The sequence below is a fragment of the Plecotus auritus genome (genome assembly GCF_963455305.1).
Source record: "Plecotus auritus genome assembly, chromosome: 4".
NCBI lineage: Eukaryota > Metazoa > Chordata > Mammalia > Chiroptera > Vespertilionidae > Plecotus > Plecotus auritus.
In genome coordinates, this window is record NC_137775.1 from 24205948 (window position 1) to 24227830 (window position 21883).

At 39.7% G+C, this 21883-nt stretch overlaps 1 protein-coding gene across 2 annotated transcripts in view; it reads right to left on the bottom strand.

Moving 5' to 3' along the window:
- The window catches only part of SGK1 (serum/glucocorticoid regulated kinase 1), a 111074-nt gene that overhangs the window by 20132 nt on the left and 69059 nt on the right, over positions 1-21883 (bottom strand). For both annotated transcript variants that reach the window (XM_080666806.1, XM_080666808.1), the window contains one exon: positions 14738-14813. In XM_080666806.1, the coding sequence (XP_080522932.1) occupies positions 14738-14813 (76 nt within the window). The remainder of the gene's footprint in view (positions 1-14737; positions 14814-21883) is intronic.

Genomic DNA, 21883 nt, shown 5'->3' on the forward strand with positions numbered 1-21883 from the left:
AATTTCTAGCTCAGTGGAATCATTGGAAAAATTCCTCCCTTTGAACTAAGACCTCTAGCCCAGCAGAGCATAAGATTGGAGAGACAGGAAGCAAAAATATTGCTAATAGGTCACTAGCGCTAATAGTGAGTGGTGCCACTCCTATTTCCACACCTTGATTTTTGGACTTGTAAATCCCAGCTATGGGAGAAACAGCACCAAATATGGATGCTAATTTAGAGTATAATCAACTTAATGGAAAACCTTGCCCCAGCCCTGCAAAATATATTGTCACCTAGCTGGCACTGTAACTGAGTCTTTGAAAGGCCATTCCACTATTGTATCAAGCCAAGTTGCTTCAGAATAGTAGCATGGGGCCCGTGGCCTTACTTCATTCACTGTGAAGTTAGTTCCTTGATCAGAAGCAATGCTGCATGGAATATCATGGTGGTGGATCAGGCATTCTAGAAGTCCATGAACAAGTTGTTTTGGCAAAAGCATTGCACAAAAGGAAGGCAAATCTGTATCCAGATTAAAAATAAAAAGCTGTCCCTTCCATGACATGAGGGTTGAATGTAATTAACCTGTTGGCTGAACACTCTGGGAACGGTGTGATATTAGGGGCTCAGTGTCGGTCTCTGCTGCTGGCAGACTGGGCACTAAGCAGTGGACTTCTCCAGATCAGCCACGGTTACTGGAAGTGCGTGCTTCTGAGCCCATGCATAACATCCATCATTGCCACCATAGCCACTTCATTCATTAGCCCATTCAGCGCTGATGGGGTGGGTCATCCTATCCACTTGATCACTAAAACCTTGCTCTGCTGAGGTCGCTCTTTGACAAGCATTCACATGGGAAACATATCCTCACATTTCTTGCCCATTCAGAAAGGTTTATCCACATACCTCTTCCCCAGACTTCATTGTCCCCCAATTTCTAATCATGTTCTTTCCACTTCCAATTGCCTGACCATCCAGCCAAACCACTGGCTACAGCCCATGAACTGGTATATAATCACGTGTCTGGCCACTTCTCCTTCCAAGCAAAATGAACAAGCAGGTGAACTGCTCTCAAGTTCATCCCACTGAGAGAATATGCCTTCCCACTATCCCTCAGCTATGTTTCAGGAAGGGGCTATAGTATTGCAGCTGTAATTATATGTGACTTGCTGGTGTCACCCACAGCAAAGGGCATGACACACAAACTACATCTCACACAGAGGTATGAAAATGCAATAACCCCCTGGCATGATACGAAACACTTGGAGTTTTATTTCCTGAGTATTCTACATCTTCATTTACTTCTTTCTTAGTGCTTAGTAGATTTGGGTACATTTTACTATTTTTAAAACATTCCTGGCCAGCTTCGATATTTAGGTTTTGTTGCTTTTCCTTGCCTCCCCACTCTCTTTTTAGCTAATAATTTGCAACCCTAAGAAAACTGGGCACTGCATCAGTTTATCAAGCAAAAATTTAAAGAAAAATTACTGTGATGCCTTAACCACACTACCTGACCATCCATTTAATATATGTGAAAATGTTGAGTAAAAATGGATGGAAGGCATTGTCTTAGCACTAGACAACTTTTGTAGGAAATTCTCTTTAGGATTATCGGTTTCTATAAGGTTGACAGGGATCTTGTAGGGCTCCCCAGGACTGCTATATCTTTTTTTTCTTAAAACAGTTACAGAGAATTCGAATTCATATCACACACATTATATTATGCATATATGCACATTATATACAGCATGCATTGTATATTACACATTAAAATATTAATGTTTTTAAAATATTAGAAAGCACATTTACTTAAAGGAATCATAACTAGACCACTTCTAGGAGTAGTGTCTAGCACAGGTAGCCTTGTCAGAACATGGTGCTGCTGGATCTAACATCTCATCTTCCACATATGAACCAATTATTTTTCCTTACAGAGCAATCCTTTCTGATTTTCACAGGTGGCTTTTTGATAATTTCTCACAAAGACAAATAGGGTGAAGGCATGTGACTGGATAATTGTGGACTCACTGCCATTTCTAACAATAATCCAACCACCACACACCTTAGCTCTATTGTATTCATATACTCATGTGTATGGAGACAGTTCAGTTCATAGCTAGCACACCAAATGCCCATTTTCTCTGTTTTAAAGTTTGAAACTATTGTATATACAGGAAAGTTGGGTTTTTTTATTCGAATAGCATTGCCAGCCTCACTTCATACTTTTCATAGAATTGTCAACGGATTCTGTTAGTGTTAAAAATGAGGCAGTATAGGAAAATCCCTTGGCAAGTGGAATAGGGAAACTGAGGCAGATAGCTGAACAAATTGGCTGAGCAATTTATAGCTAAATATAGAAGGTCACCAGGACAGAAAGCACCAGGTGCCCAGCAATGAGCAAAATGGGCGCTGGACTTCACCCCCAGAGTGGCCTAGCTTTTCCTGGCATATCGCTGATCATGTGGTTGGACCCCCTGACCTTCCATATCGCTGATCATACAGTTCAGACCTCCTGACCTTTCCACCCTTGATTTAACATGGAGGCCTCAGTTGCATTTCAGCTCCAGGCCTAGAGAAGCAGCAAAACCAGGACAAGCTACAATGACTAATGACACCCTGGCGCTGACCAATCAGTGGAGTCCAGGACCCTGAAAGCACACACCTGGAAAAGCTGATGAATATTCTATTAAGATCCTCCCCTATTACCTCACCTAAGATCCCAGCCTTTAAAACCTTCAAAATGAAGGACCCAGCGTGTGTGCTTCTTCCCAGGAGCACACCTGCGCTTTTCCTTTCTCCCTCTTCTTCCCCACAGGTGTGCGTCTCCTTAGCTCTAAGGGGCCCCATGAAACTTGCAACCGGGGAGCACTGAGCAACAACAGCAGCTGTCCCATGCTAACCCCCGAACGCTATTTTCTCTGACTCTCAGTGAGCCAGGCAGCCCAGCCCAGGCTCTCTCCTGTTGCTTCTTCTGTGCCAAGTTTTCCTCATTTCACTGTCCCCAGCTTTAATAAATGTACTCTCAAAATCACCTGGACTCATGTTATGAACTCTTTCCTGCATGAAGTCAACAACCCACACAATACCACCACCCGAAGGCAGACCCACTCTGGGCAGGTTCCTGTCCGGTAACAAAAGGACCTTAGGAACTATGAATATTCCTCATAACCATTTGAGCTGTCTTGATTTTTTCACTAAAATCACCTGCACTTCCAAGGCAATCTCTATCATTGTCAACTAGCATCAGTTGTTAGGGGCAGAAATAGAAAATTGGGGACTGTGAGTTACAAGAAATAAAATAAATACTAATAATGCTCTGTTCACTGTGATTGTTTTGTTCTGATTAAAGAAAGCACATTCTAACCTGGCTGGGAGTTGTATGCCCTTGGGACCTGGTAGTCAACCTTGCCCCTGGGAGTCAACCTTGGAATGCAGTCCATCCCTAGTCAAGAACTACCTCATATCGTGGAAAGATTAACAACCTTGTTTCCCAAACAATGGAGTCCTGCCTCAGCTCCGTGGAGTTCTTGTTGCCTACTTCCCATGTTTGTGAGTCCTGCTTCCCCATGTAATCTTTGTTCTTCCCAATATAAGCAGCTGGCTTATGGGGAGCTAGAGATTTTTGTGAATGACCTGCTGCTCTCCCATACTGCCGGTAGTATTGGAATAAATGCTCATATGTGATTCAACCCTGCCTCTGCTTAATTGGCTCAAGACCCATTGATTATCTGGTTTCAATACTGATAAGCAGAAATGAACATACTCCTCTCTGTAAGTGCCACAATTTAGTGCATCTATTATAATAGCTAACACTCAATTATTATATTAAGTGGCAGACACTATACTTTAGTGCTTTTTATGCAATGTCTCATTTAATCCTCATAATGACCTTATAAAAACTGCTACTGTCCCTGTTATAGAATAGGAAGAAGCTAGGAAAATTCTAGGACAAGCAGAATAGAAAAACTAAGTTAAACAGCAATTTGCAGCCACCTAGTAAGTCCTATCTTCCCTAAATCAAGGGCACTCAAGAGTAAATGGTTTATGCCTCTCTTCCCCAACCAGAGGGTAAATAGCTTAAATCACCCTACTCTGGGAGACAGATAACAGAAGTCCAATTAAATGCCATTTGCCAACCACACCCAAGGACAGACAAATTTAAATGAATAAATCTCATTTTGATTCATCAGCATAAAGCTGATGAATATTCTATTGATCTGTCCCTAAGACTTCCCCTAAACACCCAGCCTTTAAAACCCTGAAAGTGAAAGTCCCAGCACACATGCCCATGCCATTCCCTTCTCCCCATCTCCCGCCCCATAATGCTTGCAACCAGGGAAGCAATGGGCAGTGGCAGCTGGTCCGTCCCAGGCTAACCCCCAACCTGCCTGCCAAGGCCGCTATTCTCTGACTTCCCAGTGAGCTAAGGCAGCTCAGAGTAGGCTCTCCTGTTGCTTCTATGCCCTTCATTGTTTCATTCTCCTAAGTACAGTTTTGCTGCAGTCAATAAATTCTTGCTTGCTTTTCTACACTTTGTCTCTTAATTAAAATCTTCCCCTCAAGAAAACAAGACCCAAGGTCTGGTCATCTCCCTGATAACAGTCCCCATATACATTCTTATGAGGCTTAAAGAGGTAAACAGTTTTGTGACACAACCTAACTAGCAATGGCAAAACCAGAATGCAAATCTAGGTTTTTCTGTCACCAAAAGTTCTGCTTTTAACCAGCAAAATAATCTGCCCCCCTCCCTGTTCCAAATGAAAATCTCTCATGAATCTGTAGGCAGCTGTCATTATTTTAACTTATGCTTACACTGTTTCATTCATAGTTAGTCTACCTGTATCTGGCTGGTTTAGCTCCCTGCGTTTTCAATGATCTCCTCTATAGAACCTAGCAGAACACTGAACAGAAAAGGACATGATATTTCTCACTCTTGTAAAACAAACCCTGCATTTGCCTTAATGTTCTCCTTTTTCCAGCTCCCCACCTAAAGGCAAGATCACATCTCAGTTTAAATCTTATCCTTTAAATTAAATTTAAAACATTGCTCTTTTCCCAAACAATGGTGCCCACTTTAGAGCTACTTTCACTGCAAAGCTTCTCAGTACCCTTTTGAAGCTGTAGAAAGAGAACTGGAGGAGTTTCCAGGAAATCTGACTTCAGTTCCGTTTTAGATTTTGTAACTCAATAAGTAGCTTTGGGCAGATCACTTAACATCTTCAAGTATCCTGAGGCTTAACAATCATTTTGCTAATCCAAAACCCACAGGGCATTTGGAAAGATCAGATGAGATTAGAGATAGAAGAATAATTTGAAAACTGTCTGTTATGTGATTAAATACCTATAAGAGCAGTGCAGCTAAATTATTAATATAAAATTTTTTCTCTAAGAGTAGAAATTTTAATCAGTGGAAAAGAGTTGATTGCCTCGTATTTCTGAGAAGAGAGGGTCACAGAATCCCAGGGCGACATTGCTCATTGAAGTCTATTTCAAGGGCCCTAGCCCACCCTGAACCATTTTTTTTCCAAATCCTTCTAATTTTCTTTTTAATGTCAATGTCTACTTCATAGTATAAAGGAATTTCAGAATAAGAATCTTAGAGTTGATTGGCTTCAACATTTATTTTATAAATGAGTTTTACTAGGGGCTCCCGGTCCTAAATTCTAATTCTGTTCCCATCTTGGAGCCTCCCAGGTTCACACTAACTCTATTTCCCTGTGTTTCTCCTGCCCCCATCCATCCCACACCTCCGTGCTCAATCCCTCACTCTCCATCCTGCCCCTGCCCTCCTCTGTGGGCCACTTCATTCCCGGGATAGCCTTTTTTCATTACTTGTCATTGCCTATTCTCCTCGGTATGGATAATTTTAAAGATATAAAACAATTTTTCTTCAGAGTTTGAAAACTGTTTATATATGACTAAGTAAAATGCTTCAGTTATTAAGAGCAAAAATCCAATGTTAATTATTTTTTGGATTTATTTATTTTTCCTATGATAGACGTATAAACTGAAATATTGTCTTATGTACTATGTAGCATGTATCATGGGACACTCTTTTTAGGCAAAAAGAAAGCTGTTAAAGGATGAATATCCTTCAGCACATTTAAAATAAAACACATTAGGACATTTTAACATTAGCTGCAACTAAAATTCACTAGATTTAAAAAATCTGCTATTAATAGTCTGATGCAAACTAATAAAAGGAGAAAAGGTTTATTAAAATATGGGAAAATAACTTGGCTAAAAGTATGAAGTTGCATTTAATCTACTTTTCTTGTATATTTTAGTTTTATTTTAAAAAATTTTTATTGATTTCAGAGAGGAAGGGAGAGGAAGATAGAAACATCAATGATGAGAAAGAATCATTGATGGCTACCTCCTGCATGCCCCACAGTGTGGAGTCAAACCTGCAACCTGGGCATGTGCCTGGAAATCGAACTGTGACCTCCTGGTTCATAGGTCGATGCTCAACCACTGAGCCACACTGGCCGGGGTCCTTGCATTTTTTTAAGTGAGATATTTTCCTAGTGTTACCAGGAAGGGGACCTGGCCCTGAACAGGTCTGCCTAGGGCCAAGTGTGGGGTTCTTGACGTCACGTAGGAAAAATTTCACAACACAAGCCCAGGTGAGTTTTAGAGATTTATTATTTATTAAAGCTGGAGACAGTGAAACAAGGAAGGGCTGGGGAAATGAGCTGAGGCTGGGCTGCTTTGGCTCACTAAGAAGTTAGAGAAAAGGAGCCTTGGGGACAGGTTTGGGGAGTTTGTCTGGGACGAACTACCATTGCCCATTACTGTCCTGGTTGCAAGCCTTGTGGGGTCCCTTAGGTTTAGGAGATGCATGCCTGTGGGGGAAGAAGGTGGGGAGAGGGGAGAGTATGCTCATGGGAGGGAGAGTGAGCATTGGGATCTTTGTTTCGAGAGGGGTTTTAAAGGCTGGGAGTTTAGGGGTAATCTTAGGAGAAAATCTCAATGGAATATTCATCAGCTTTTTGCTGATGCACCAAGGTAAGATTTATAATCTTCATCTGTCCTTGGGTGTGGTTGGCAAATGGCACTAATTGGATGTCTGCTATCTATCTTTCAAGTGGGATGATTTAAGCTGCTTACCCTCTGGTTAGAGAGAAGTACAAACCATTCACTCTTAAGTGTCCCTGGTTTATGAAAGATAGGATTTACTGGATGGCTGCAAACTGCTGTGTAATTGTCTCAGTTTCCCTATTCTGCTTGTCCTGGCTTACTGGCCTGGCTCACTGGTACCACTGTAACCATAATAATATGTACTCTGAAATCAAAGATGTCAGACATGAAATGAATTATTTGGATAAAAGGGGAAAAGGAAATACTGTGTGAAAATATTTTAAAAGAGCCCTGGGGAATCAGAAAGCTCAGCCATTGTGAAACACTGTTAGTTTAGCCTTAAGTAAAACAGCAGAAATAACAGTAATTTTGGTCATAACAAAGAGGAAGAGAAAATTGAGAGTTCAACAAAGGCAGAAACAGACTTTGCTCTAACTGTAAAGCTTCAGAAAACTACACTTTAAATGTACACAATCCAAGGGAATAAAGCAGGGGGCTTCTCTGCTGAGCTAACCTGAGTAAGTTAGTCACACGTTCACATGCTTGGCAGTGGGACAATCACGAGTATTGAATTTGTGGATCTTTGCTGTCAAACATACTTAAATGCTATATGAGCATGACTCAGCTCTTTAAACAGAGGGGTTTTGAAATGACATTTTGCTACTCACTGGAATAAATATCAGTCCATGAACTTAGAACCCTCTAAATCATTGTAATGGTTAAAGTCATGCAAAACTTGACAGATCTTTGCTTATGAAAGCAATATTTTATCTAAAGGACTAAGTGATATCTAAGGTTCTCTCTAGTTTGAGGATATTATGTCCAGCCATATGTCTATTTTCAGGAAGCTTATCAGTCTGGGGCCTGAGACAACAGAAGACAGTGAATGATGAGCTCTGTGGTTCAGGGAGAAAAAAACAAGGTATAAATCTAGCAAAGTACAAAATAGTAACAGTAATGGCAAAATAGAACGTATTATTCTTTCAACCCATAGTTTGTAGTCCCTATCATAGAGCAGGGGATCCGTTCAGGTTTGTATAAATGACATAATTCTTTCTCCAAGTAAGAAGCGCTAACATAAATTGACCAGTAAACTATGCTACATATAGTTCTAAGTACCTTTCCCAGCATTATCTTCTTTAACCCTCACAAACCTCTATGATCTATTACTAATATTCTACTGTTGCAGGTGAAAGAAACGGAAGCACAGAAAGGTGAAATCATGCGTCCAAAGACACACACACAGGTAGTAAGCATTGAAGTTGATAGGCAACTCAGGTGCCCTTACTCGAGAATTCAAGGCACTTATCACAGCAGATGGCAAACTGTTGAGCAGGTCCTGCTGCTCCACCCAGAGCTCACTGGGAAGCATGGCCAAGTGACCAGCGGTCAGCTCTGAGGTGAGCTCAGTTGACTGAAGGAGATGTGGTTCAGGGCACTGAGGATGACTGTGGCTCCCTGAACTATGACAGAGGGGATGAATACCAAGTTCAATTTTGAAAAGTGAGCTGGGGAAATAAGGGAAGTCAAAAGCAGCATGAGTATGGACTTCCTCTGATAGTGCCCTGTCCTTTCTAAAGGCCGTGCCCATTCTGCTCCCACTCACAGCATTATGCGATCTTTGGAATTCCTCACTGTGGGTAAGATGACTTTTATTACTGAGATAGCCATCTTTTTTAGTAGTTAGGACCACAGTAAATGAGGTCAGTCTGCTTAAAAGATTTTCATATATCCATAGATGTTTAACTAAGTGATTTATCTCCAACAGCAAGTGGCAGAACATACACAGGCCACCGTATATCATATAGAAAGTTTCCATGTAAACAGATCATGTTTACCATTTATCATATTTTTCTTTTTGGCTAGATAATGCCATACTTTGAGGGATAAAGCAACTGTTTATTAGTTGTAAATATGAGAGTGTTTTTGCTTTATTGAAAATAAATTAGAAACTATGTTTCTTCAGTTAAAAAATCTATATAATGAAGTCCTTCCTTTTTTATATTAATTCAGTGTTCTAATTTTATATTCTCTGAAATAATAAAATATTTCTGTGGCCCATCTGTTTTCAAACCAAATCATTTTATTGCTCCATTTGGTACATAAACTATTACTGCTCCTGAATAAGTATGAATATACCACTTTGTAATGATTTCTGCATCTCCAGAAATTTGGTCTGAATTTTAAAATATGGTGAATCATTAGAAAAATATCAAGAAATAATGCATAATCTTGAAAATATAAGCAAAAACTAAATTTTATCTCTGGGAAAAATTTTATGATTCATTCTGTTTACTTTTCTTTCTTGAAAGAAATCTGGACATTTTGAGCATCACAGTGCTACAACTGCACGTTCTTGTTAAAAGGAGACTTCAAGTAAAAGCCCAGGGAGGACATCAGGGACTTACATTTTCACCTGGCAAAACGAGTGCCTGGTTAAAATCATGGCCCTTGCAAAAGAAGGTTATTGCTTAACCATTTCATTACCTGACTTCCGCTAAGCAAAGAATAGGATCTGTGTCGCCAATAACAGTACTGAGAAAAACACACATTCTGAAAGTATGGGGAAACCCATCCTACCTTGAAATTCTAATTTAAGAGGATGTTACAGGCCACTTTATGACCAGCATAGGAAAAAAAAGGTGTGCAAAAACAACTCAAATTTTAAAGCCTAAAAACAAAGATAATAGCTAAACTTGTGCAGCCTGCTTGCATTTCTCAGAACAAATGCTGGGAATGCATAAGAGACTCAAGTCCAATGAAAAAAGTATGGGTGATTACTTTTCTTTCTTTTTCTATTTTCCATTTATTTCCTATGATAAACATATGCTACTTTGATATTATGTTTTGAAAAAGCTTTTTAAATATTACTTTTGTTTCTCTAACTATCAATATCTGCATATGGCAACTGAGCATGCCAGGACTGTTCTCTGGTAGTTGATGCAAAAAGAGAGTGAGTATGAAAATCTAGGCAATCTCACCAGATTCAGGGTGAGCTAAAACTATGTAATTCCTTACATTAAAACAAAAATATTTTTTAAATTTAAATTCTATTTTTATCAAGCAAAGTGGGCAAGTTACCTCTAATATTTAATCTCCTTAAGCTATGTATCAAGAGACCATAATATTAGGTTAAATAAGTAAAATACTTTCTGATGATGTTGGCTTTGACTGGAAATATTCCATTCACTGAAATGTATTTTCCATGGAAAATTATGGAATCATTTTATCACAATTAGTTCAGGAATTAAAAAGGTTACCATAGTAAAATTCATACTGTGACTAGAATATTGCCTTTGTAACGAATGCATTTACAGGCTCATAAATTTGCATGTTGCAGAAGGATGGCTGTGGAGTTGCTTTAGCTTGTGTTTGCACTGAACAGAATGGAAGGCATTTAGGAAAAGTTTTAGTTAGAGTGCTGATATGCTGAAGAAGAAAGGGCACACTGCTGTGTAGAAACCACAGCAGAAACAATTACATCCCTCAGATTCAAATTCTTAAGAAAACTACTAATAGATTAGAAGAATGTTTTAACTTCTTAAACCTGAAGGGTATATATCTTAAAATCATAGATCATAGTCTAAACACATTACAGTCAAACTGATAAAAACCACAAGATTAAAAAAAATTAAAACATCCAATGAATGACAACACATTACATTCAGGGTAACAATAATTTAAATAATCACTGATTTCTCCTTAGAAACTATAGGGATCAGAAGAGCATGAAAGAAAAAAAGAATATTCAGAATTTCAGATCTAGAAAACATATCTTTCAAGAAAGAAAGATATATTTTATTTACAAATGCATATCATTAAGAGAAAAGAGAACTAAGATATAAACATTGCCAGAAAATCATTGCATTATAAGAAATGCTAAATGAAGTTTTTCCACACTAAAAGAAAATTATCCCTTTGAGAAACTTGGATCGGATCTTCAAGAAAAAATGAAAAGCATCATAAGTGGTAAACATCAGAGTAAATATAAAATAGGTTTTTCTCTTGTTTTTCTTGAAACACATTGTACTATAGGCTTTATTTCATATGTAGAAGTAACATTTTTGAAAACCATAATGTAAAGGGTGGGAGGGGGAGTGAGGAAATGGACCTATGCTGAATCTTATTTCTACAGTAGCCTTTGAAAACTTAAAAAGTTATTAATTGTAATCCCTAGAGCCACCACTAAGTCAATAGATAAATTAATATTTGATTTCTTAAAAATATTCAAATAATCTTAGAGAAGTCAGAAAAGGAAGAACAAGCAAATAAAGAAGAGAAGGGATATGAGGAAAATAACATGATGGCATAGTTTTTATCTAATGAGGTCAACTATCACATCCTATCTAATAAAAGAGTAATATGCAAATTGACCATCACTCCAACACACAAGAAGGCTGCCCCCATGTGGTCAAAGATGGCTGCCCCCATGTGGACACAAGATGGCTGCCACAAGATGGCCAGCAGGGGAGGGCAGTTGGGAGGGACCAGGCCTGCAAGGGAGGGCAGTTGTGGGCGATCAGGTTGGCAGGGGAGAAGTTAGGCATCAATCAGGCTGGCAGGGGAGTGGTTAGGGGGTGATCAGGCTGGCAGGCAGAAGTGGTTAGGGGCAATCAGGAAGGCAGGCAGGCGAGCAGTTGGGAGCCAGCAGTCCTGGATGGTGAGAGGGATGTTCGACTGCCTGTTTAGGCCCGATCCTATCAGGATCGGGCCTAAATGGGCAGTCAGACATCCCTCGAGGGGTCCCAGATTGGAGAGGGTGCAGGCTGGGCTGAGGGACACCCCCCTGCTCCCGTGCGCAAATTTCGTGCACCAGGCCTCTAGTTAAGTATAAGTGGTCTAAACATCCAAATAAAAACAAACAAACAGAGATTGTCAGAATTTAAAGGAAAACCTAAGTGTATGAGGTCTGTAAGAGAAGCACTTTAACTACAAGACACAGATAGGTTGAAATAAATGGGTAGAAAAGATATCATGTGAAGATTGGCTTGGCTATATTAATATCAGAAAAAGTAGACTTCAAACACAGACTTGTACTAAGATAAAGAGGGACAAATCATGGCAATTATAGAAGTATATATGTGCTTAATATCAGAACTTCAAAATATATGAAGCAAAAATTGACTGAGTTGCCGAGGCCGGTTTGGCTCAGTGGATAGAGCGTCGGCCTGCGGACTGAAAGGTCCCGGGTTCGATTCCGGTCGGGGGCATGTACCTTGGTTGCGGGCACATCCCCATTGGGAGGTGTGCAGGAGGCAGCTGATCGATGTTTCTCTCTCATCGATGTTTCTGGCTCTCTATCCCTCTCCCTTCCTCTCTGTGAAATATCAATGGAATATATTTAAAAAAAAAAAAAAAAAAAAAAATTGACTGAGTTAAAAGAAACAAAAGATAATTCTACCACCAAAAGTAGAGTTTTTTTTTTCACTTCCATTCCAATTATATTCATCATTTATATACACCCACCCCCCAACACACACTAACACAGTGTCTTCCTTGTGAAGTAGTCTGGGGTAGTTTTAGGGAATAATTCTTGTTCTTAACTCATTGGAAAGGTAAGTACATTAATGACAGAAAGAACCCTGATTTTTTGAGCAATAAAGTCATTATTAAATTCTATGGTACAATTGAAAACTATAGAATTTGATGTTCTTCTTTAAAGAAATTTCTATAGGAAGGTGATGCTGAATTGCACTTAGTCCCAAAGGACAAACTTTAAGAAGGAGACAGATACAAGGCTCTCCTATATTCCTGGGTATTATGATTCATGAATAGTTATGGGAAATTGATTATAAACCACAAAATCAGCTTTGAATGTAATCACCTTGAATATAAATAGCACTATTTTTTAGTAGCTATACCTTTTTTATCCACATAAACCACAGAATTAGAGAGTTGTGTGTTCCTTTGGAAGCAGGTCTTTACAATTCTATACTTACTTACCTACCCTCTTTCTGATATGTTCTCCAGATGATGCCAGTCCACAACTCAAAAGTAGAGATTTTAATACTCCTTAGTAATTCATTGAACCACACTAGCTCCTACCCTCACCAAAAGAGTCACTAGGCATAGATCCTAGTCTAGGAGGCTCTTCATTGGGTGAGCTGCTGTAAGAGGGACACTATATCTTTATAACCCCATTGATGACACAAAAATAATTTTTAAAAAGTTTTTTAGATGAGTATTCCATTTCTCTTCATGTTCTGCACTAGTGTTTCTTGTAACCATTTCTCCAGCTCTGAGAAGTGGCTGAGCATCATTTTTCTGGACCTGTGCTGTACAGATTCCCCTCCCATTCCTTTTCCGTTATGGAACTTCGAGAATCATTTATTTTTTAATTGTAACATTTTATTCTCCACAGCTTTACAATATATGTGCTGTGGCTCTTAATAGTCTTAGCCAGTGGATGGCTTATTGATTTTGTGGTTGTTCTACTAATGGACCAAAATGATGGCATTGAATAGGCCAATTCACTTTCATGTTTATTCATCTTTCTTCAAAAGACATAAAACAAGACAGAACAATTCTGTTGACAGACGAAATTGATAATAACTTTAGACCATAAGCCTGGTCTTTGAAAAGAAGGCATCAGAGAGTTTTTTACTCCTCTCCTGAACCCCTCTCCCTTCTGCTAATAAGCATGTTCTCTGACTCTCTTTTATGAAGAAAAGATTAAAGCACAGATTTAGCCCACACTGCTTCTCACAAGAGAGCTGCTTCTTCCTGGGAAGTGAAATAAAGAACTGGGCACGCAGGCTCTTAGTCTCACTCCTCAGCCTCGTATTTTCTGGTTATGAGCTTTAAAGAAGTCGGCTAACCCCTTTCAGCTTCTGATCTCATCTCGCACTCAGGGAGAGGGAGGACAGGCTGCTCTCCTCTTTCACGGGCCTGCCATAAACACTAAATTAGATTTTTTGTGAATGTACTTTGTAAAGCTAGGAGGCTTACTACAAAAAGCAGGTGTCAGCACTGGCTCTCCATTTAATTAGAAAAGGTGAAAGCACTAGTAGCACTCTCTCAATTATTTTAGCTCTTTTTGCTCAACCTCCCCTCTTCATGTTCAATGTCTTTACTTGGTATAATTAGGCCTATGGCTCAATGTGTTTATGAAAAGAAATGAAAAGATATCTTCTATTTCTTATGAGAACATACTTGACCCTTTATCTGAGTATGATTATATTACCTGAAGCATATTCTCTGATCTTAGAAAGTGGCATTCCTCTGATTCTGATTAGATTTATACACCTGGATTGATAGAATAAGTCATACCTGCCCTACACGAAGCTTTCTGAAGTGTGACTTACCTCAGGATTGTTAATCCCTTCCTTTCCCTGGAAGACAAACTGGGATGGGTTAACTTGCCCTCCTTATCCTGTTCCTCTGGCACCCACTCCAGGAAAGAAACTCATTTATCTGTCCCCTCCCCCCAACACTTGAATATACTTTGAAATCCAGAAAGCTGCACCTGATGGTATATATGCTTTAGCTACTGAAAAAAGATGTCATAAAGGATCCTGTATCATTAAAAAAAAAAAAAATAACTGTGAAGCATATTCAAGCGATGGACTAGGTCTAAACAAGCAAAACCAAACATTTCCCTGAAGCCTTGTCTTCGTGCAGCACTTTACTACAGAAAACTCTGGGCATCGCAGGACCGGAGAGCATTTTCCCAATAATACCTGAGTCCTCGTTAGTCCAGAAGGTTCTTGGATCAGGCTTGGTCAGGATGTTGGCGTGAGTACATGCCTCTTTTACCTTGAAAACATAAGGAGAAAAGAAGTAATGTAAAAATGGCTTCACGATTTCTGCTGTGTCGGGAGTACAGTTCCACAGGCAAGATTCCAAGGTTGACTCTAACACACATGATTCATCTCTACCCCAAATAGGTGTCCAACCACCTCAGGTTGACCAGGACTGACGTGTTTCCCAGGATATAGGGTTTTTAGTCCTGGGCACTACTGGGCCTGATGCAGTTTCACTGCCAGGGCTCATGGCTGGGTAAGCACATGGGGCTGCGGGTTCAGTCCCAACTCACACCCCCCTACCTCTGTGCTTTGTGCAATGTGCTGTATGCAGAGGCCCTGAATAATTAACAAACTTATTAGTGTAAGAACACTCATCACGTACAAAAAAGTGTTTTGGATTTCTACTTAACAAAAATGGTACTTTTAGTCTATATGCTTGGAAAAATATATATTAAGGAAGAACTAATTTTAATTCAGTAGCACTTTAAAATAAATTCTTTTTATAATCATAACATATAAATATATATATATATATTTAAATCCTCACATGAGGATATTTTCCCATTGAGTTTTAGAGAGAGTGGAAGGGAGAAAGAAAGACACAGAGAGAAACATCAATGTGAGAGAGACACATTGATTGATTGCCTTCCCACATGCCCTGATGAGGGCCAGGGATTGAGCCTGCAACAGAGGTACATACCCTTGACCAGAATCAAACCTGGGACCCTTCAGTCCATAGGCTGATGCTCTTTCCACTGATCCAAAATGGCTAGGGCCAGAATCTATATTTTTAAATAGTAGCACGTGTATATATATAATATGTATTATTTATTTATAAAGGTTCTGCCTAGTGCAGAACTAATAGATTTCTTACAATAAGTTCCAGGGAGCAGCAATTATCCTTTCTTTTTCAACTTTCTACTATTGTGATGTGTGCTTTTTCAAACATAGTCTCAATTAGGGAAATATAAATCTTACTGTTCAAAAGGACATTCCATTTAAATCTACTTTATAGTGAGATAATTTGATTACTGTTGAAGTCTCTAGTATTTATTATTTATTGTATAAATTCCTTCCATTGAAAAGGACTAAAAAATGTCACTATATATATTGTTCAGTTCCATTGACTTGTTTTTCCATAACAAGTCTTAATTGATGAGGGAAGCAGTGCATCAGCTTACAATCTGGCACAAACCCTTTCTCTTGTTGTAAACTGGTATCAAAGAATGTGTGGAAATCAGAGTATCGAAGAGTTATTTGCACTCCCAAGTTCACTGCAGCATTATTCACAATAGCTAAAATGAAGAAACAACTTAAATGTCTATGGACACATGAATGGACAAAAATAATATAGTAGATACATACAATGAAATATTATTCTGCCTTAAAAAAGGAAACTTTACCATCCACATCCACATAGATGAAACCTGAGGACATTTTGCTGAGTGAAATAAGCCAGACGCAGAAGGACAGATACTGCTTATGAGAGGTGTCTAAAGTAGTCAAACTCAGAGAAGCAGGGATTGGGAGGAGGAAGTGAGGAGTTGCTAGTCAATAAGCATAAAGTTTCAGTTATGCAAGATGATTAAGTTCTAGAAATCTGCTGAACAACATTGTGCCTATAGTTAACACTGCTAAATTTGCATTGTCCACTTGCAAATTTGGTAAGAGGATAGATTTCATGTTAAATGTTCTTACAATTTAAAAAATCTATATCTGTTAAAATATTAGATATGCACATAAAATATTTCATGCATAAAAATGTGTGGGATAATTAGTGGAATTTTATGGTAATGTAAAATGTTCTTAATTTATAGAAAACATATTTTTAGAAGTAAAACTGTGGTGAAAAATATCATCAAAAATGTAAATCTCATGAAAAAGAAAAAAATAATGTGTGGACTAACACCATTCTGTGGATGACATTTTGAGGAAGCTGCAAAATATTTCTTCAACTTCACTAAGTAGCCTAAGTATAAATTTCTTTAAAGTATGTATGTATTCTACTAAAATATTGCTCCATATTGTTAGAAAGCTCTTTGTTAGTTTAACTGAAATCTGGATCCTTGAAACTTCCTGCATTCTGATATAGAAAAACAAACTGATTCTACATAGAACAGATCTAGAGGCCCAGTGCATAAAATCTTGTGCACTGGGGAGTTGGGGGGGTCCCTCAGCCCAGCCTGCACCATGCCCTCTCACAGTCTGGGACCCCTTGGGGGATGTCCACCTGCAGGAGTGGGCCTAAGTCGGCAGGCAGACATTCCTCTTGCAGTCTAGGACCCCTCACTCCTTTCCACCCACCTGCTCACTACTCCTTACCACTCACCTTGCTGCTCCTTAGCACTGCCATGGAGGCGGGAGAGGCTCCCGTCACCGCCACTGTGCTCACCAGCCATGAGCCCGGCTTCTGGCTGAGCGGTGCTCCCCCTGTGGGAGCCCACTGACCACCAGCGGGCAGCTCCTGCGTTGAGTGTCTGCCCCCTGGTGATCAGTGTGCATCATAGCGACCGGTCATTCCTCCGTTTGTTCCACCGTTCAGTCGATTTGCATATTAAGCTTTTCTTATATAGGATATCGCAAATATTTGAAAGTAGCTATTCTGTGTTACCTTAGTCTTCCATTCCCAGGTTAGCAGCCCTTTTCCCTTTTGCTGTTCCTTATGAAATGATTTTGTCTTGTTACTGAGATCACTCTGCCCCAGAAGTTATCCTCTCTGGCATGTGAGCTAATCCCCTGGGAGTTCCCAGGCAAAGGCCAGATAACAGCCAGTAAAATAAGGAATTGATTTCGAGAGATAACTCTTGGGGAAGACTATAAGCATTATTTCCAGATGTGAATAATTAAAAGTTTTCTAAGCATTATAAATAATTCTCTATTATTTAGCTACTTTTTAATATTTTTTATCCAAAAAGTTCTAATTGATTTTATAACTATAGACTTATTTAGGAAAACTACTACATATGAGCATTTTCTTCTGCATTGAGCTCTAATTACCTCATGTCCTTGTATCAAACAGATGTCATTCTTCCAAATCTCATTTACTTATGAATGATTCTTTATCACTATTTGTTTGAAATATTTTCTACAGGTTGAAGCTGCTCCTGTTAAATTCAGGGCCATCAAGAATTTATTCTTGCTCTTTGGGTTTTTATTGTACAACTAGGGGCCCAGTGCACGAATTTGTGCACCTTAAAAGGAACTATAGGCCATGAGGCTGCAGTGGGCACAGGGATGGGTCTCGGCCCATCCTCCGTGCCCCTGCCTAGCCCCTCCCACTGTGGCCCTGGTCCCCTGTCTGCCAGAAGCTCCACTCACATCACCGCTGCCCCCATGCACTGATGGCGCCAGCCCCACTTGTACCTGCTGACGGTACAATTGGGGCTGGCACCAGCAGCGGGTGCGAGCGGGGCCAGTGCCATCAGTAGGTGTGAGTGGTGGCTGCTGCCCCAGTCGCCCCTCAGGAGCAGGGGGAGGTGGAGAAGCCCTGAGGGGAGATCAAGGTTGGCAGCTGCCGCTCACACCTGCTGATGGCGCTGAGTGATCGGGGTCGATGCCAGGTGCTGGCAGCGGGTGCGAATGGCGGCTCCAGTGCCGGCAGTGGGTGTGAGTGCCGGTTGGGACCGCAGTGTACAGGAGCAAAGAATTTTCAGTAACCACCAGAGGCTCGCCTCGATGATAGTGACCGGTGCCCCGCCTTGGTCTGACACCCCCACTAACCTGCTCCACTATCTCACCATTGCCAACGCCCACCATGTTCCGTGCTCTGACACCTGCGGCCAATGCCTGCCATGTTCCGTGCGCACCCCCTGGTGGTCAGCGCACGTCATAGCGACTGGTTGTTTGGTTGTTCTGCCATTCAGTCTATTTGCATATTAGGGTTATATATATATAGATAGAATACACAATTCTCCATGATCCCCAAGCTCCAAAGTACCCACAGCAAATTATCTATAAAGTACACATAGTGAATTTTCAGCACAAGTTTATATAAACCCATTAATTACTGTATATACTGCAACAACTTATCAACGATGCCCTAAAACTGACTCCTGTAGGGTGCTTCACATAAGTGAGAAAATTCATTATCAGATATTAATCCTGCTCAGTCTTCACAGACCCCTGTGGCTGAAGAAGTGACTAGCATCTTGCATTTGACCTTTGATCCCTGGCTGAATCCACAGTGGGCTCTTTAGGTCTTTCCTTCTTTCCCTAGGAAAGGATATACAGTAGGATATACACCTTGGAAGTGTGATAGAGAGGGGTGAAAAGGTAATAATATAACAAGAACAGCAGAACATTATAGAGTGTTCAAACATTTCATTATGAAACATTTAAGCATACACAAAAGTAAACAATATAATATATCTCTATGTAGCTATCATCTAGTTTTAACAACTAACAACATTTTTCAATCTTATTTCATCTCTCCTCTCTTTTAGAAACTGGGACATTTTAAAGCAAATTCCAGAATCATGACATTTCATCTGTAATTTCTTTAGGAACGTATTTCTAACAGAAGATGTTTTTTTTGGCATAACCATCATGCCATTATTACAACTAACAACTTCAACAATAATTAGATTTATTAAAGTTTAATGAGGGTCATTAAAGTTTATTTATTTAATAAATAACAGCATGTGCAGTCTGAAAAAGAAAATAAGTACTTTCACTGTTTTGCATACAGAACTATTTGAAACTAATGAATAAAAAAGATCCTTTAACATTGTGAGTTCTACAGAGTCAATAGAACTTCTGACTTATGTAAATCCTTATAGTTTTTTTTGGGAGGAGCCATCATAAAAAGTCATTTTTCTAATAGAAGTGGTATTGTTTTTCAACTTATTTCCAATGCATCCTTGGAGAGAAAGGAGATAAAATTTCCTTGCTTGGTAGAACTGAAAGTGTTAGAGTGTGAAGGTGAAAGGAAGAGGGTCATCTCTGGAGGGTCACTGTTGATTGCTTAATCCCTATAGTTTTGAAATCCAGAAGTGCTTTCATAAATTATTATAACATTAAGTCATTAGAAAGATAGGGGCAATTGAATAAGGAGAGAAGGATTATAATATTAAAGGAGGGTATATCAGAATAGCACATGTAGGGAGATGTGAGATATCCAGAAATTTTGGATAAGCTCTGGGAATAAATCATTACAAACTCCACTGATATGAGAAATGAGCCAAAGTATTAATTCTACAAAATGCCTATAATTGATGGCAAGTTGTAATATTGGTAAGATTGCTAGAAAGGAAACAGTTATGATTATCTTTCTCTGTTACCTCTTACCCTGATTTAAAGAACATTGATCCAAAATCAATAAATATAGATGCCTATCCACATTTAAATGCTGATATAGGAAAATAAGTCAGAACATATGCACTTCTTCCTGATTTACTTTTGAGTTAATCATAATAATTTGTATATGACTTTCCATAAATCATTTTAGCAGTAAATGCTAAAGTCATTAGTCCTTAAAATACAAACAGAAATTCTCAAAATGCTTGTCTTTTATTAGCCCAGGCAGTTGGTTCCCTCCCATCTCAGGTTACCTGATGTTCAAAAGCAAGCAAAAACTCTTTATATGTGGGAAAATGTAATTTTGCTTCTCAAACTGCTTTAATGAGGCTTTAGAAAATGTCCCCTGAACACTATTACAGGATGTAAAGTGATCCTGCAAATATTAATTTGAATTCAGCTCTGTGTATTCAGGAGAAAGAAAAGTCCTCCTTGATTGTCTTGGATGGCTCCAACAAGTATTTCAGGAGCATTTGTTTACTTCCCAAATGCTGCCCTGGTTATTATAAGGACATAAGGGAAACTTGTTGATTGCTAGGACTTTACATTCTGATTTGGGAGCAAGACATTGGCATATAGAAAACGATGTGGAACCTGATATTAAATACCTCTAAACCTAGTATGAAGGGTAAAAGTATAGCTATTAAATTTTGTCAGCGTTGAAAGGAGGAAACAATACTGTGGGCAAAGTCATTGAGCATGGTTTCAAAGTAGAGGGAGGACTTGAATCAGTTTTTAAAACACTAACAGTATTTGGATTGGTATGCAGGCAGCGAAGAGGTATCCAAGGTGGGAGGGACAATGCAAACAAAAGTCTGGAAGCAAAACTTAAAAGGCATGTTTAAGCAACTCCTGATTGAATAATTTCCTGGGAACAGGAGGCTCATGGGAGAAATGATTAGAAACTAGGTAGGAGCCAGCTCTAGCTGGCTTGGCTCAGTGGATAGAGCATCGGCCTGTGGACTGAAGGGTCCCAGGTTCAATTCTGGTCAAGGGCACATGCCCAAGTTTTGGGCTCAATTCCCAGTGGGTGTGTACAGGAGGCAGCCGATCAATGATTATCTCTCATCATTGATGTTTTTAGCTATCTCTCCCTCTCCTTTCCTCTCTGAAATCAATAAAAATATGTTAAAAATAAAAGAAAGAAACTAGGTAGAAGACAGATGGTGGAAGGCTTTGAATGTCAATGCATCCTTTACTTTGGGGGAATTTAGCAGTTTCTATGAAAGACCAGGCAAAAAATAACAAAGCTGAAGAGATTAGGAGGCTGCTTGTACCATCAGGGGAAAATTGTTGACAACATGGTGGGGACTGTGAAAATGGAATGAAAGGGATGGTGGGAAGGATAGCTGGAATGATTTGGTGAGATTTAACAAATGACTGAAAATGAAGGACGATGGAGGAGTCCCCAAATCTCTGAGCTTTGGAACTGGGTGACTAGGAGGATGGTCAAATGCGGTCACAGCTGTCCATAGTCTCAGCAGCTAAAGGAACCACCCTGTGCTGTACTTAGGTTAGCATGGCAGGCCTGTCATGCACACGTGGGCCCCTTTTCATGTCTGGGCCTGCAGTCCTTTTGGGAGCGCTGGCTGCATCTCTGACCTCCCCAGGCCATATCACCTTTGGGTGCTCAGTGGTGTGGCTTCACTCACAGTCATGGGCATGTAGGGTTCTCTAGCCCCTACCCCTGGGCTACAATCTGCCCTTCATGCATGGCAGGGTGAGACTCCATCCACACTATTTCACTACAGCAAACATTCCCCAGTCTGTGTATCTGGCATCATT